At 44.1% G+C, this 12,888-nt stretch overlaps 1 protein-coding gene across 1 annotated transcript in view; it reads left to right on the forward strand.

The window, feature by feature from the left end:
• The window catches only part of fmnl2b (formin-like 2b), a 30,397-nt gene that overhangs the window by 1,640 nt on the left and 15,869 nt on the right, over nucleotides 1–12,888 (forward strand). Inside the window, exons 2-12 of the mRNA XM_039793231.1 lie at nucleotides 634–717; nucleotides 3,710–3,790; nucleotides 4,046–4,122; nucleotides 4,371–4,454; nucleotides 4,847–4,990; nucleotides 5,830–5,956; nucleotides 6,034–6,110; nucleotides 9,495–9,588; nucleotides 10,074–10,148; nucleotides 10,811–10,921; nucleotides 11,381–11,530. Of these exons, the coding sequence (XP_039649165.1) occupies nucleotides 634–717; nucleotides 3,710–3,790; nucleotides 4,046–4,122; nucleotides 4,371–4,454; nucleotides 4,847–4,990; nucleotides 5,830–5,956; nucleotides 6,034–6,110; nucleotides 9,495–9,588; nucleotides 10,074–10,148; nucleotides 10,811–10,921; nucleotides 11,381–11,530 (1,104 nt within the window). The remainder of the gene's footprint in view (nucleotides 1–633; nucleotides 718–3,709; nucleotides 3,791–4,045; nucleotides 4,123–4,370; nucleotides 4,455–4,846; nucleotides 4,991–5,829; nucleotides 5,957–6,033; nucleotides 6,111–9,494; nucleotides 9,589–10,073; nucleotides 10,149–10,810; nucleotides 10,922–11,380; nucleotides 11,531–12,888) is intronic.

Below are 12,888 nucleotides of genomic sequence, written 5' to 3' on the forward strand. Positions count from 1 at the left end.
CATTACAGAAGTCTCTTGTTAGCATGTTCTTGGAGACTACTTCAGACATTCCAGAAGTCTCTGGTTAGCAGGTTCTTGGAGACTACTTCAGACGTTACAGAAGTCTCTGGTTAGCAGGTTCTTGGAGACTACTTCAGACGTTACAGAAGTCTCTGGTTAGCAGGTTCTTGGAGGCTATTTCAGACATTACAGAAGTCTGTCGTTAGCAGGTTCTTGGAGACTACTTCAGACATTACAGAAGTCTCTCGTTAGCAGGTTCTTGGAGGCTACTTCAGCCTCTAATCGAGAACTGACATCAGGGATCATGTTGTGAAAATGTGATGCCTTATGCTAAATAATAAATTACTGCTATGTAATGTACCTATATCTCATTATTCTGTGGCTAACGGTAAAATCTGCATGAAATCTCAATCTGGTCATTGTCGCAAAGTGACTCACATCTGCACTCGACTCACATCGGGTAGCAACAACGGGGATTTGAGCATGAACACACGAGAAGTGACCCTTCAAAATAAAACATGACTGATCCTTCAAAATAAAACAGGAAACTAAACAAACTGTTCAGATGATAATTATAATTCAGAGTCATGTGACTTCATGAAAGATGTTTGAATTACCTTCTGTGTGTTTCAGAACTCGATGAACTTGCCTCCCGACAAGGTGCGTCTGCTGCGTTCCTATGACAACGAGAAGAAGTGGGAGCTGATCTGCGATCAGGTGGGTGCTTTTAATAAAGTTTATACATTTTAATCTTTCCCTAAAACCAGAGCAGTCTCTACGGATACTTCAGTGATTAAAGTATAAATTAAATTTGTATAGTTTGGCTTCCTCGCCGACATGTTCTCAAGATAAAAATGGATCAGGGGGCACCTGGATAGCTCACCTGGTGGAGCAGGGAGTGCCTGGATAGCTCACCTGGTAGATCAGGGGGCGCCTGGATAGCTCACCTGGTAGATCAGGGGGCGCCTGGATTGCTCACCTGGTAGAGCGTGGGAGCATCAGCAGAGAAAGCCCCGTCCCCAAAAGTCCGCGACCTGGAGTTGGGGGTGTCCAGCAGGGAACATGACTGAATGAGGACCGCCAGAGGTCTGTGTAACGCTTATCAGTTCAATTTTCTAAGCACTGGAGTCTGGAGCTCAGACGCAATTTTGAAATTTTCTCAATTTCTGATCCTCTGAATAAAAACAGAAAATTGGAAAAACAGGTTAAAGATCCAATTTTTAAATTTGTCAAGGTGGAAAAAAATAAATAAAAAAATTGGATATTTAAACCCATTTTTCTGTTTTACCAAATGTCCGTTTGTGCTTAGAAAATTGAGCTGATAAGCGTTACATGGACCCCCAGACCCCCCAGTTCATGTGTTCCCCCAAAGGCACATTACCAAGGAAAATACAAAAACACAACTAGTCATTGATGCCCAACTATCATCTCATACTGCCCCCCCCCATTCACAGCAGTCTAGAACCGGGGCATATTGGAGATGTGTTTCAACCCTAACCCTAACCCCCTGACCGTTGCAGAACCGAGAAATACCTAAATAAACCCGTCCGGACCCAGGAGACAGAATGCCGATGGGCTCCGATTTCACAGCTGATTGATGTTAACAAGTAGCCTGGATGCCAGCCGAACACAACACTTCCTGGTTCAGTTGAATCCCGCCCCATAATCACATCCCAACTGAGTGGTTTCAGACTCCGATTCTAGTCAGAATCCGAGTCTGACGATGTCAGACTAGTTAAAAGGTTAACTGAAACGTGTTCAGTGTTCAACACTCACGGGGAGTTATGGGATGGATCATACTGGCATCACGCTCTCTCTCTTTAACCCTTGAGTTGCCTTCCACGTCGACCTGCAGCAACTTTTGGTTTTTCTGGGTCAAAATGTAACAAAAATTCCAAAGTTTTGGTCATTTTTTTCCAACAATTTTGTCACTTTTTTCAAAGTTTCTGTCAATATTTTTCAGCACTCGGACTTTTTTTTTAAAGCTTTTCCCATGTTTTTGAAGATTATCTTGACGTTTTTGTCACTTTTATTTCTGCTTTTTTTACATTTTTTCCTACGTTTTTCAACGTTCTATTATCAACATTTGTTGTTATAAAATTGACTAAAACACTGAAATTCAATGAAAGTAGTGAACTGATCATGTATTTAATGTGTGAAGAGCGCTGTAGGGAACAATGTATTGTGAACCTAAACTGATATGCGGGCCGGATCAAAATGCTGGAGGGGCCTGATTTGGCCCGTGGGCCTTGAGTTTGCCACCTGTGATTTTAGAGAAGGCTCAGCAACTATGGCAACAGACAGGAGGTGATGAACAGCTGTTGGTGAAGTTCCCGGGCCTCGTCCTCACGTTAATAACGGGAACTTACAAGTTGTCAAAACCAAACGTTGAGTCTTATCTAACGTAAGGTTGGCAGCCTTCTCCTCCATACATCCATCCATTCCCCTCTCTTTATCCATCCATCCATTCCTCTCTCTATCCATCCATCATCTCTCTATCCATCCATCCATCTCTCTATCCATCCATCCGTGTCTCTATCCATCCATCCATCTCTCTATCCATCCATCCATCCATCTCTCTCTCTCCATCCATCTCTCTCTCTCCACCTATCTCTCTATCTATATCCCTCCCTCTCTCTCTCTCTCTCTCTCTCTCTCTCTCTCTCTATTTATCTATCTATCTCTCTCTCTCTCTTTCTAAAATGTTAGAAACACTAAAGCAGAACCAGAAACCGAGACGTTATGAATAAGGTGTTGCTTCGTTATTTCTGAGAGCAGAAGTGTCGGCGAGTTTCGGATATTCTGTCCAATAAACAGGCGAGCATCTCGATCACGTGACGTGTGTTTACAGCGTGAATGCAAACCGAACCAAATGAAAAATGCAACAATGTTGCAAATTCACCCCCAAATCACACGGAGTCCACTGAACTACAGGTGTGTAAGCGCCTTAACTTCTACTGTTGTTTACGCCATTTCCTACTGTGAGGTAAGCAGAAAGGGGCGTGGCTAGTCTTCGCCACTGTTGTTTACAGCGTTTCCTACCGTGAGGTAAGCAGAAAGGGGCGTGGCTAGTCTTCTCTACTGTTGTTTACGCCGTTTCCTACTGTGAGGTAAGCAGAAAGGGGCGTGGGTAGTCTTCTCTACTGTTGTTTACAGCGTTTCCTACGGTGAGGTAAGCAGAAAGGGGCGTGGCTAGTCTTCTCTACTGTTGTTTACACCGTTTCCTACCGTGAGGTAAGCAGAAAGGGGCGTGGCTAGTCTTCTCTACTGTTGTTTACACCGTTTCCTACTGTGAGGTAAGCAGAAAGGGGCGTGGCTAGTCTTCTCTACTGCTGTTTACACCGTTTCCTACCGTGACGTAAGCAGAAAGGGGCGTGTCTAGTCTTCTCTACTGTTTTTTACACTGTTTCCTACCGTGAGGTAAGCAGAAAGGGGCGTGGCTAGTCTTCTCTACTGTTTACACTGTTTCCTACCATGAGGTAAGCAGAAAGGGGCATGGCTAGTCTTCTCTAGATATTGCCGTCCTTATGTATCGTCTTTGCAAAGAAAAAAACATCCATATAATGGTGTGATGTCATCTGATCACACTTTGTGTGTGTGTGTGTCGTGTGTGTGTGTGTGTGTGTGTGTGTGTGTGTGTGTGTGTGTGTGTGTGTGTGTGTGTGTGTGTGTGTGTGTGTGTGTGTGTGTGTGTGTGTGTGTGATGCAGGAGAGGTTTCAGGTGAAGAATCCTCCGCACACCTACATCCAGAAACTGAGAGGCTTCCTCGACCCGGCCGTCACTCGCAAGGTGAGACTGTGATGTCATAGCAACATCACAGGAAGTCCAGTGGGTTTAAAGTTTAAACCCACTGGACTTCATATGATGGGATATTAGAGCTTAAACAGACTGGACTTCATATGATGAGATATTAGAGCTTAAACAGACTGACGTCATATGATGAGATATTAGAGTTTAAACAGACTGGACTTCCTGTGATAGGTAACTAAAGTATAACCAGATTTCAGAATAAAACACTAAAACGTGTTTGTTTTCTGTCTGCAGAAATTCAGAAGAAGAGTTCAGGAGTCGACTCAGATGCTCAGAGAACTCGAGATTTCTCTTCGTACAAACCACATCGGGTACCTACCTGTCTGCCTGTCTGTCTCTCTCTCTCTCTCTGATGGCCTACCTGTCTGTATCTTTCTGTCCGTCCGTCTGTCTCTCTGATTACCTGTCTCTCTGTCTCTCTCTGTGCCCTTCTCTGGTAACCTGTCTGTCAGTCTGCCTGTCCGTCTGTCTGTCTGATAACCAGTCTGTTTTCCTGTCTGTCCGTCTGCCTGTCTATCTGCCCGTTTGGTAACCTGTCTGTCTGCCTGTCTGTCTGTAGGTGGGTCAGAGAGTTTCTAAACGAGGAGAATCGAGGTCTGGACGTTCTGGTCGAGTATTTGTCCTTTGCTCAGTACGCCGTCACGTGAGTTGAAACTATAATTAAATCACATATTTATTTACTATAATATATATATATATTATATATATTATATATTATATATATATTAACATTATATGTTACACATTATTTCACAGAGATTCCTAAAATAAGTAAGTAGATTTTAGAGAGTCAAAGGCAGTCAAGTTAAAAGATATATTTAAAAGACATGAACATTTTATATTTAAGATTTTTAGAGGATCAGCTGATACTCAAACAGAAGAGCTTGTTGTTGTTGTTGTTGTTGTTGTTGTTGTAAACTAAACTAACCAGAACTCTCTGTGTTCAGGTTTAAGGGTTAAAGTTAGATATATTTAAGGGTTATAGTTAGATATATTTAAGGGATATATTGAAGGGTTCTAACTCTCTGTGTTCAGGTTTGACGGCGAGCAGTCGGAGGCCAGCGGTGACGCCTCGTCCATCGACTCTCCCTGGAGTCGGTCCATCGAGGATCTCCATGGCGACTGCAGCCTCCCGTCGCCGTCGTCCTCGGTACCGCGCACCGCTCGTCACTCCATCAGGTACAAGACGTAGAAATATCTATACCCTAACTACTCCATCAGGTACAAGACGTAGAAATAACTACACCCTAACTACTCCATCAGGTACAACACATAGAAATATCTACACCCTAACTACTCCATCAGGTACAAGACGTAGAAATAACTACACCCTAACTACTCCATCAGGTACAAGACGTAGAAATAACTACACCCTAACTACTCCATCAGGTACAAGATGTAGAAATAACTACACCCTAACTACTCCATCAGGTACAAGACGTATAAATAACTACACCCTAACTACTCCATCAGGTACAACACATAGACATATCTACACCCTAACTACTCCATCAGGTACAAGATGTAGAAATAACTACACCCTAACTACTCCATCAGGTACAAGACGTATAAATAACTACACCCTAACTACTCCATCAGGTACAACACATAGACATATCTACACCCTAACTACTCCATCAGGTACAAGATGTAGAAATATCTACACCCTAACTACTCCATCAGGTACAAGACGTAGACATGTCTACACCCTAACTACTCCATCAAGTACAACACGTAGACATCTACACCCTAACTACTCCATCAGGTACAACACGTAGACATGTCTACACCATAACTATTCCACCAGGTACAACATGTAGACATCTACACCCTAACTACTCATCAGGTACAACATGTAGACTTGTCTACACACTAACTTTCCCAGATAACCCTTGTTAACTATGATTTTTTTTTTTGGAGCGGTTTTTTTTTTTTTTTTTTTTTTTTTTTTTTTTTTTTTTTTTTTTTTTTTTCTACGATGTTCCTACAATGTTTATACGATGTTTTTATGTTGGCAGCTCGGCGATCGTGACTCGCTCCAACACGCTGCCCAGTCGTCGGACTCTCAAGAACTCCCGACTCGTGTGTAAGAAAGACGACGTCCATGTTTGCGTCATGTGTCTGAGAGCCATCATGAACTACCAGGTAACACTTCCCCTCTTTAGATTACAAACAGGTAGTAGTTTCAGTCTGATCTTTAACCGTGTGCTCCTCTTCATCAGTATGGATTCAACATGGTGATGTCACATCCGCACGCTGTCAACGAGATCGCCCTCAGCCTCAACAACAGAAACCCCAGGTCAGGAAACACGATTCACACACAGATCTCACACCGTGTCACAGCTAAACTCAAAGGTTATGTCACTAATGTCACCGTGTCACAGCTAAACTCAAAGGTTATGTCACTAATGTCACCGTGTCACAGCTAAACTCAAAGGTTATCTCACTAATGTCACTATGTCACAGCTAAACTCAAAAGTTATGTCACTAATGTCACCGTGTCACAGCTAAACTCAAAGGTTATGTCACTAATGTCACTGTGTCACAGCTAAACTCAAAGGTTATGTCCCAAGTTCCATTCTGATGATCAACATAAAGCAGAGATCTTCAACAGGGGGTCCGGGACCCTTAGGGGGTCCTCAGAGTTACTGCAGGGGGGCCCAAGTTATTCTTTAATCTTTTTTTTTTTTTTCAAAACATATGTATGAAAATACACATAAACATGAGTCGAACATATTATTAGCAAAGATAAATCTGCCTATTTGTGATTTGTTTTTAAATGTACTCATTGATGACATGCTTACTGGCCTGTAGGTAAGGTAGCCACTAAGGTAACCACTAAGGTAGCCACTAGCGTAGCCACCAAGGTAACCACTAAGGTAGCCACTAAGGTAGCCATCCACAGATACATTTAGGCTATACTGTGCTACATGTATATTTAACATTAAAACTAGCGCTGTCAGTTAAATGCGTTATTAACGGCATTAATGCAAACCATTTTTAATGGGTCAATTCTTTTGTGCAAGATTAACGTTCTTTTTGGCCTAGCAAACTTTGTAGTTTTTTTCACATGCTGTTGCAACAACTAGTAACGTTAGAAAAACTACAACACCACACCGGATCTAGCTAGACCGGAAACACAACAACAGCCACGCGGCACAAATGAGTAGCAAGCTAACATTACGTTTTGAGTGGATGGCGAGCATGAGACGCCGAAATGGATGCCAATAAGATTCTGAATGGAAAGTTTACTTTTAAAAAGTTGCCAAATGGTTCCATTGACGAGACCAAAGTGATGTGTGTGTTTTGTGGTTGTGAACGGAGCTATCATCGCAGCACGTCCAGTCTGAAATACCACTTGATGGCCGAGCACGCAGCTCATGGCCGAGCACGCAGCTGATGGCCGAGCCCACAGCTGATGGCCGAGCACGCACCTCATGGCCGAGCACGCAGCTGATGGCCGAGCACGCAGCTGATGGCCGAGCACACAGCTGATGGCCTAGCACACAGCTGATGGCCTAGCACACAGCTGATGGCCGAGCACACAGCTGATGGCCGAGCACGCAGCTGATGGCCGAGCACGCAGCTGATGGCCTAGCACGCAGCTGATGGCCTAGCACGCAGCTGATGGCCGAGCACGCAGCTGATGGCCGAGCACGCAGCTGATGGCCGAGCACGCACCTCATGGCCGAGCACGCAGCTGATGGCCGAGCACGCAGCTGATGGCCGAGCACACAGCTGATGGCCGAGCACACAGCTGATGGCAATTCTCCGCCCCCCCCTCCCCCCTCATCAAGCCAGGCAACAAAAGCACAAAGCAAGCCGATCCACTTTTACATGTTGATAAGAGCATTAAAATGAGAAAAAAATAACGGGACAAAAATAAATTAAAAAAAATGTGCGATTAATTGCGAGTTAACTATGACATTAATGTGATTAAATATTTGAATCGTTTGACAGCACTACTTAAAACACGATATATAAATATGTGAATATGTCAATAATAATTATTTTAATAACTTAGTATTGTATGCAACATATAAAGGTCTGTATGAAGGCTTTAGGCCACCCTACACGTTACTGTAGGCCCAATTTAATACGCAACTCAATTTTATACACTATGTAGTGAGGGCTCCTCGGCCTAAAAACCGTAGAAGACCGCTGATGTAAAGGAACTATATTCTCAGTTCACATAGCACAGACATTTGTGTTTAGGTCCTGTGCTCTACTACAGACTACAGACCACAGACTACAGACTCAGACACAGACTACAGACCACAGACTACAGACTCAGACACAGACTACAGACTACAGACCACAGACTACAGACTACAGACTACAGACGCAGACTACAGACAGACTACAGACTGCAGACACAGACTACAGACTACAAACTACAGACACAGACTACAGACCACAGACTACAGACTCAGACACAGACTACAGACTACAGACTGCAGACACAGACTACAAACTACAGACACAGACTACAGACTACAGACTACAGACTGCAGACACAGACTACAAACTACAGACACAGACTACAGACACAGACACAAACACAGACTACAGACTACAGATTACAGATTACAGACTACAGACCACAGATTACAGACAGACTACAGATTACAGACCACAGACTACAGACTACAGACACAAACACAAACAGACTACAGACTACAGACCCAGACTACAGACCACAGACTACACACCACAGACACAGACTGCAGACACAGACTACAGACAGACTACAGACAGACTACAGACTGCACACTACAGACTACAGACTGCACACTACAGACAGACTACAGACACAGACTACAGACCACAGACACAGACTACAGACACAGACTGCAGACTACAGACAGACTACAGACTGCACACTACAGACTACAGACACAAACACAGACTACAGACCCAGACTACAGACCACAGACTACACACCACATTCACAGACTGCAGACACAGACTACAGACAGACTACAGACAGACTACAGACTGCACACTACAGACTACAGACACAGACTACAGACTACAGACACAGACTGCAGACAGACTACAGACAGACTACAGACTGCACACTACAGACACAAACACAGACTACAGACCACAGATTACAGACTACAGACCACAGATTACAGACTACAGACACAGACTACAGGCTACAGACACAGACTACAGACAGACTACAGACACAGGACTGCTTTCTGTTTGACTGTGGGGTTATGTTTTACGTTCATTCTACTTTTTATAATCATTAGGTTTTATATCGTACCCTCCCGTTATAACGGTCTGTTGCTCTGTACCTCATATCCCTGGTTTTGTTATAACTGTCTGTTGCTCTGTACCTCGTATCAACTGTTTTGTTATAACTGTCTGTTGCTCTGTACCTCGTATCCCTGGTTTTGTTATAACTGTCTGTTGCTCTGTACCTCGTATCCCTGGTGTTAGGGTTAGGGTGTTATGGTGTTAGGGTGTTATGGTGTTAGGGTTAGGGTGTTATGGTTTTGAAGGTTGCTAAATGAATAAGGGTTAGGGTGTTATGGTGTTAGGGTGTTAGGGTTTTGAAGGGTGCTAAATGAATAAGGGTTAGGGTGTTAGGGTTAGCGTGTTAGGGTGTTAGGGTTTTGAAGGGTGCTAAATGAATAAATGAATAAACTTGACTTACTTCTCTGTCCGTCAGGACGAAGGCTCTGGTGTTGGAGTTGTTGGCGGCCGTGTGTTTGGTCAGAGGAGGACACGAGATCATCCTGTCAGCCTTCGACCACTTCAAAACGGTAAACAACACCCACACACACACCAACACACAGACACACACACAGAGACATATACACATACACAAACAGACACACACACAGAGACACACACACAGGTGGTTGATTGATTGATTGATTGATTGACTGACTGACTGATAGATTGATTGACTGGCTGATTGATTGACTGATTGATTAATTGACTGATTGACTGATTGACTGGCTGATTGACTGACTGATTGATTGATTGACTGATTGGCTGACTGACTGGTTGATTGATTAATTGATTGACTGATTGGCTGACTGACTGACTGATTGATTGATTGGCTTACTGGCTGGCTGACTGATTGATTGACTGATTGGCTGACTGATTGACTGATTGGCTGACTGATTGACTGATTGATTGATTGGCTGACTGGCTGGCTGACTGATTGACTGATTGGCTGACTGACTGATTGATTGATTGACTGATTGATTGGCTGACTGACTGACTGATTGATCTGTTGCAGGTGTGTTCAGAGTCGATGCGTTTTGAGAAGTTGATGGAACATTTTAAGAATGAAGACGACAACATCGACTTCCTGGTACGACGGATTCACTTTAATATAATTACTATCACACTATCACAATATCTCTATCACACTATCACTATCCCTCTATCACAATCGCTATCACACAATCACTATCACACTATCACTATCCCTCTATCACAATCACTATCACACTATCACTATCCCTTTATCACAATCACTATCACAATCACACTAACACTATCACACTATCACTATCCCTTTATCACAATCACTATCACAATCACACTAACACTATCACACTATCTCTATCACACCATCACTATCACACTAACACTATCACAATCACACTAACACTATCACTATCACACTATCACAATATCACAATCAATCTATCACTCTATCACTATCACACTATCACAATCACTATTACTATCACTATCACAATCACACTAACACTATCACACTATCTCTATCACACTATCACACCATCACAATCACACTAACACTATCACTATCACACTATCACAATAACACTATCACTATCACACTAACACTATCACTATCACACTATAATTAATACTATGAAATAAATCACATATTAGTTTCATTACATTTATAAATATAAATATATGAATATTACAGAGGTTTAGACATGATATCTTCTGGTTGCTAACAGAGTGTGTCTCTCCTGTTGCTGTGGTAAATGTTGCCAGGTGGCCTGCATGCAGTTCATCAACATCGTGGTCCACTCGGTGGAGGACATGAACTTCAGAGTCCACCTGCAGTACGACTTCACCAAACTCAACCTGGACGAACACCTGGAGGTGACATCATCGCTCTCAGCCAATCAGAGAAGGGCGTCTGTTTGGCTGTCTGTCTGTCTGTCTGTCTGTCTGTCTGTCTGTCTTAAGACGCTTTTATAAAAATATAAAAATAAACGATTTCTATACCAGGCCTGTCTCTCTCTCTCCCTGTCTGCCTGTCTCCCTGCCTGTCTGTGCATTAACCTTTCTCCCTGCCTGTGTCTGTGCATTAACCTGTCTCCCTGCCTGTCTGTCTGTGCATTAACCTGTCTCCCTGCCTGTGTCTGTGCATTAACCTGTCTCCCTGCCTGTCTGTCTTTCTCAGAGGCTGAAGCACACGGAGAGCGACAGGCTGCAGGTCCAGATCCAGGCCTGTCTCTCTCTCCCTGTGTTACCTGTCTCCCTGCCTGTCTGTGCATTAACCTGTCTCCCTGTCTGTCTGTGCATTGACCTGTCTCCCTGCCTGTCTGTCTTTCTCAGAGGCTGAAGCACACGGAGAGCGACAGGCTGCAGGTCCAGATCCAGGCGTACCTGGACAACGTGTTTGACGTTGGGACGCTGCTGGAGGACGCAGAGACCAAAACTGCTGCTCTGGAACGAGTCGAAGAACTGGAGGAGAACCTGGCAACGGTGAGACAGACAGGTTACAGAGACAGACAGACAGGTTACAGAGAACAAAACTGCTGCTCTGGAACGAGCCGAAGAACTGGAGGAGAACCTGGCAACAGTGAGACAGACAGGACAGACACAGACAGGTTACAGAGACAGACAGGTTACAGAGACCAAAACTGCTACTCTGGAACGAGTCGAAGAACTGGAGGAGAACCTGGCAACGGTGAGACAGACAGGTTACAGAGACAGACAGCTTTACATAGAATACATAATGTAACAGATACAGAAGCAAATCTGCTCTGGAACGAGTCGAAGAACTGGAGGAGAACCTGGCAACGGTGAGACAGACAGGTTACAGAGACAGACAGGTTACAGAGACAGACAGACAGGTTACAGAGAACAAAACTGCTGCTCTGGAACGAGCCGAAGAACTGGAGGAGAACCTGGCAACAGTGAGACAGACAGGACAGACACAGACAGGTTACAGAGACAGACAGGTTACAGAGACCAAAACTGCTACTCTGGAACGAGTCAAAGAACTGGAGGAGAACCTGGCAACGGTGAGACAGACAGGTTACAGAGACAGACAGCTTACATAGACAGACAGGTTACATAGACAGACAGGTTACAGAGAGACAGACAGGTTACAGAGACAGACAGACAGGTTACAGAGACCAAAACTGCTGCTCTGGAACGAGTCGAAGAACTGGAGGAGAACCTGGCAACGGTGAGACAGACAAGTTACAGAGACAGACAGGTTACAGAGACAGACAGACAGGTTACAGAGAACAAAACTGCTGCTCTGGAACGAGTCGAAGAACTGGAGGAGAACCTGGCAACGGTGAGACAGACAGGACAGACACAGACAGGTTACAGAGACAGACAGGTTACAGAGACAGACAGGTTACAGAGACCAAAACTGCTACTCTGGAACGAGTCAAAGAACTGGAGGAGAACCTGGCAACGGTGAGACAGACAGGTTACAGAGACAGACAGCTTACATAGACAGACAGGTTACATAGACAGACAGGTTACAGAGAGACAGACAGGTTACAGAGACAGACAGACAGGTTACAGAGACCAAAACTGCTGCTCTGGAACAAGTCGAAGAACTGGAGGAGAACCTGGCAATTGTGAGACAGACAGGTTACAGAGAGAGACAGACAGGTTACAGAGACAGACATACAGGTTACAGAGACCAAAACTGCTGCTCTGGAACGGGTCAAAGAACTGGAGGAGAACCTGGCAAAGGTGAGACAGACAGGTTACAGAGAAAGACAGACAGGTTACAGAGACAGACAGGTTACAGAGACAGACAGGCAAGTTACAGAGACAGACAGCTTACAGAGAGACAGACATGTTACAGAGAGAGACAG

Source organism: Perca fluviatilis, chromosome 24 (genome assembly GCF_010015445.1).
Source record: "Perca fluviatilis chromosome 24, GENO_Pfluv_1.0, whole genome shotgun sequence".
Classification (NCBI taxonomy): Eukaryota; Metazoa; Chordata; class Actinopteri; order Perciformes; family Percidae; genus Perca; species Perca fluviatilis.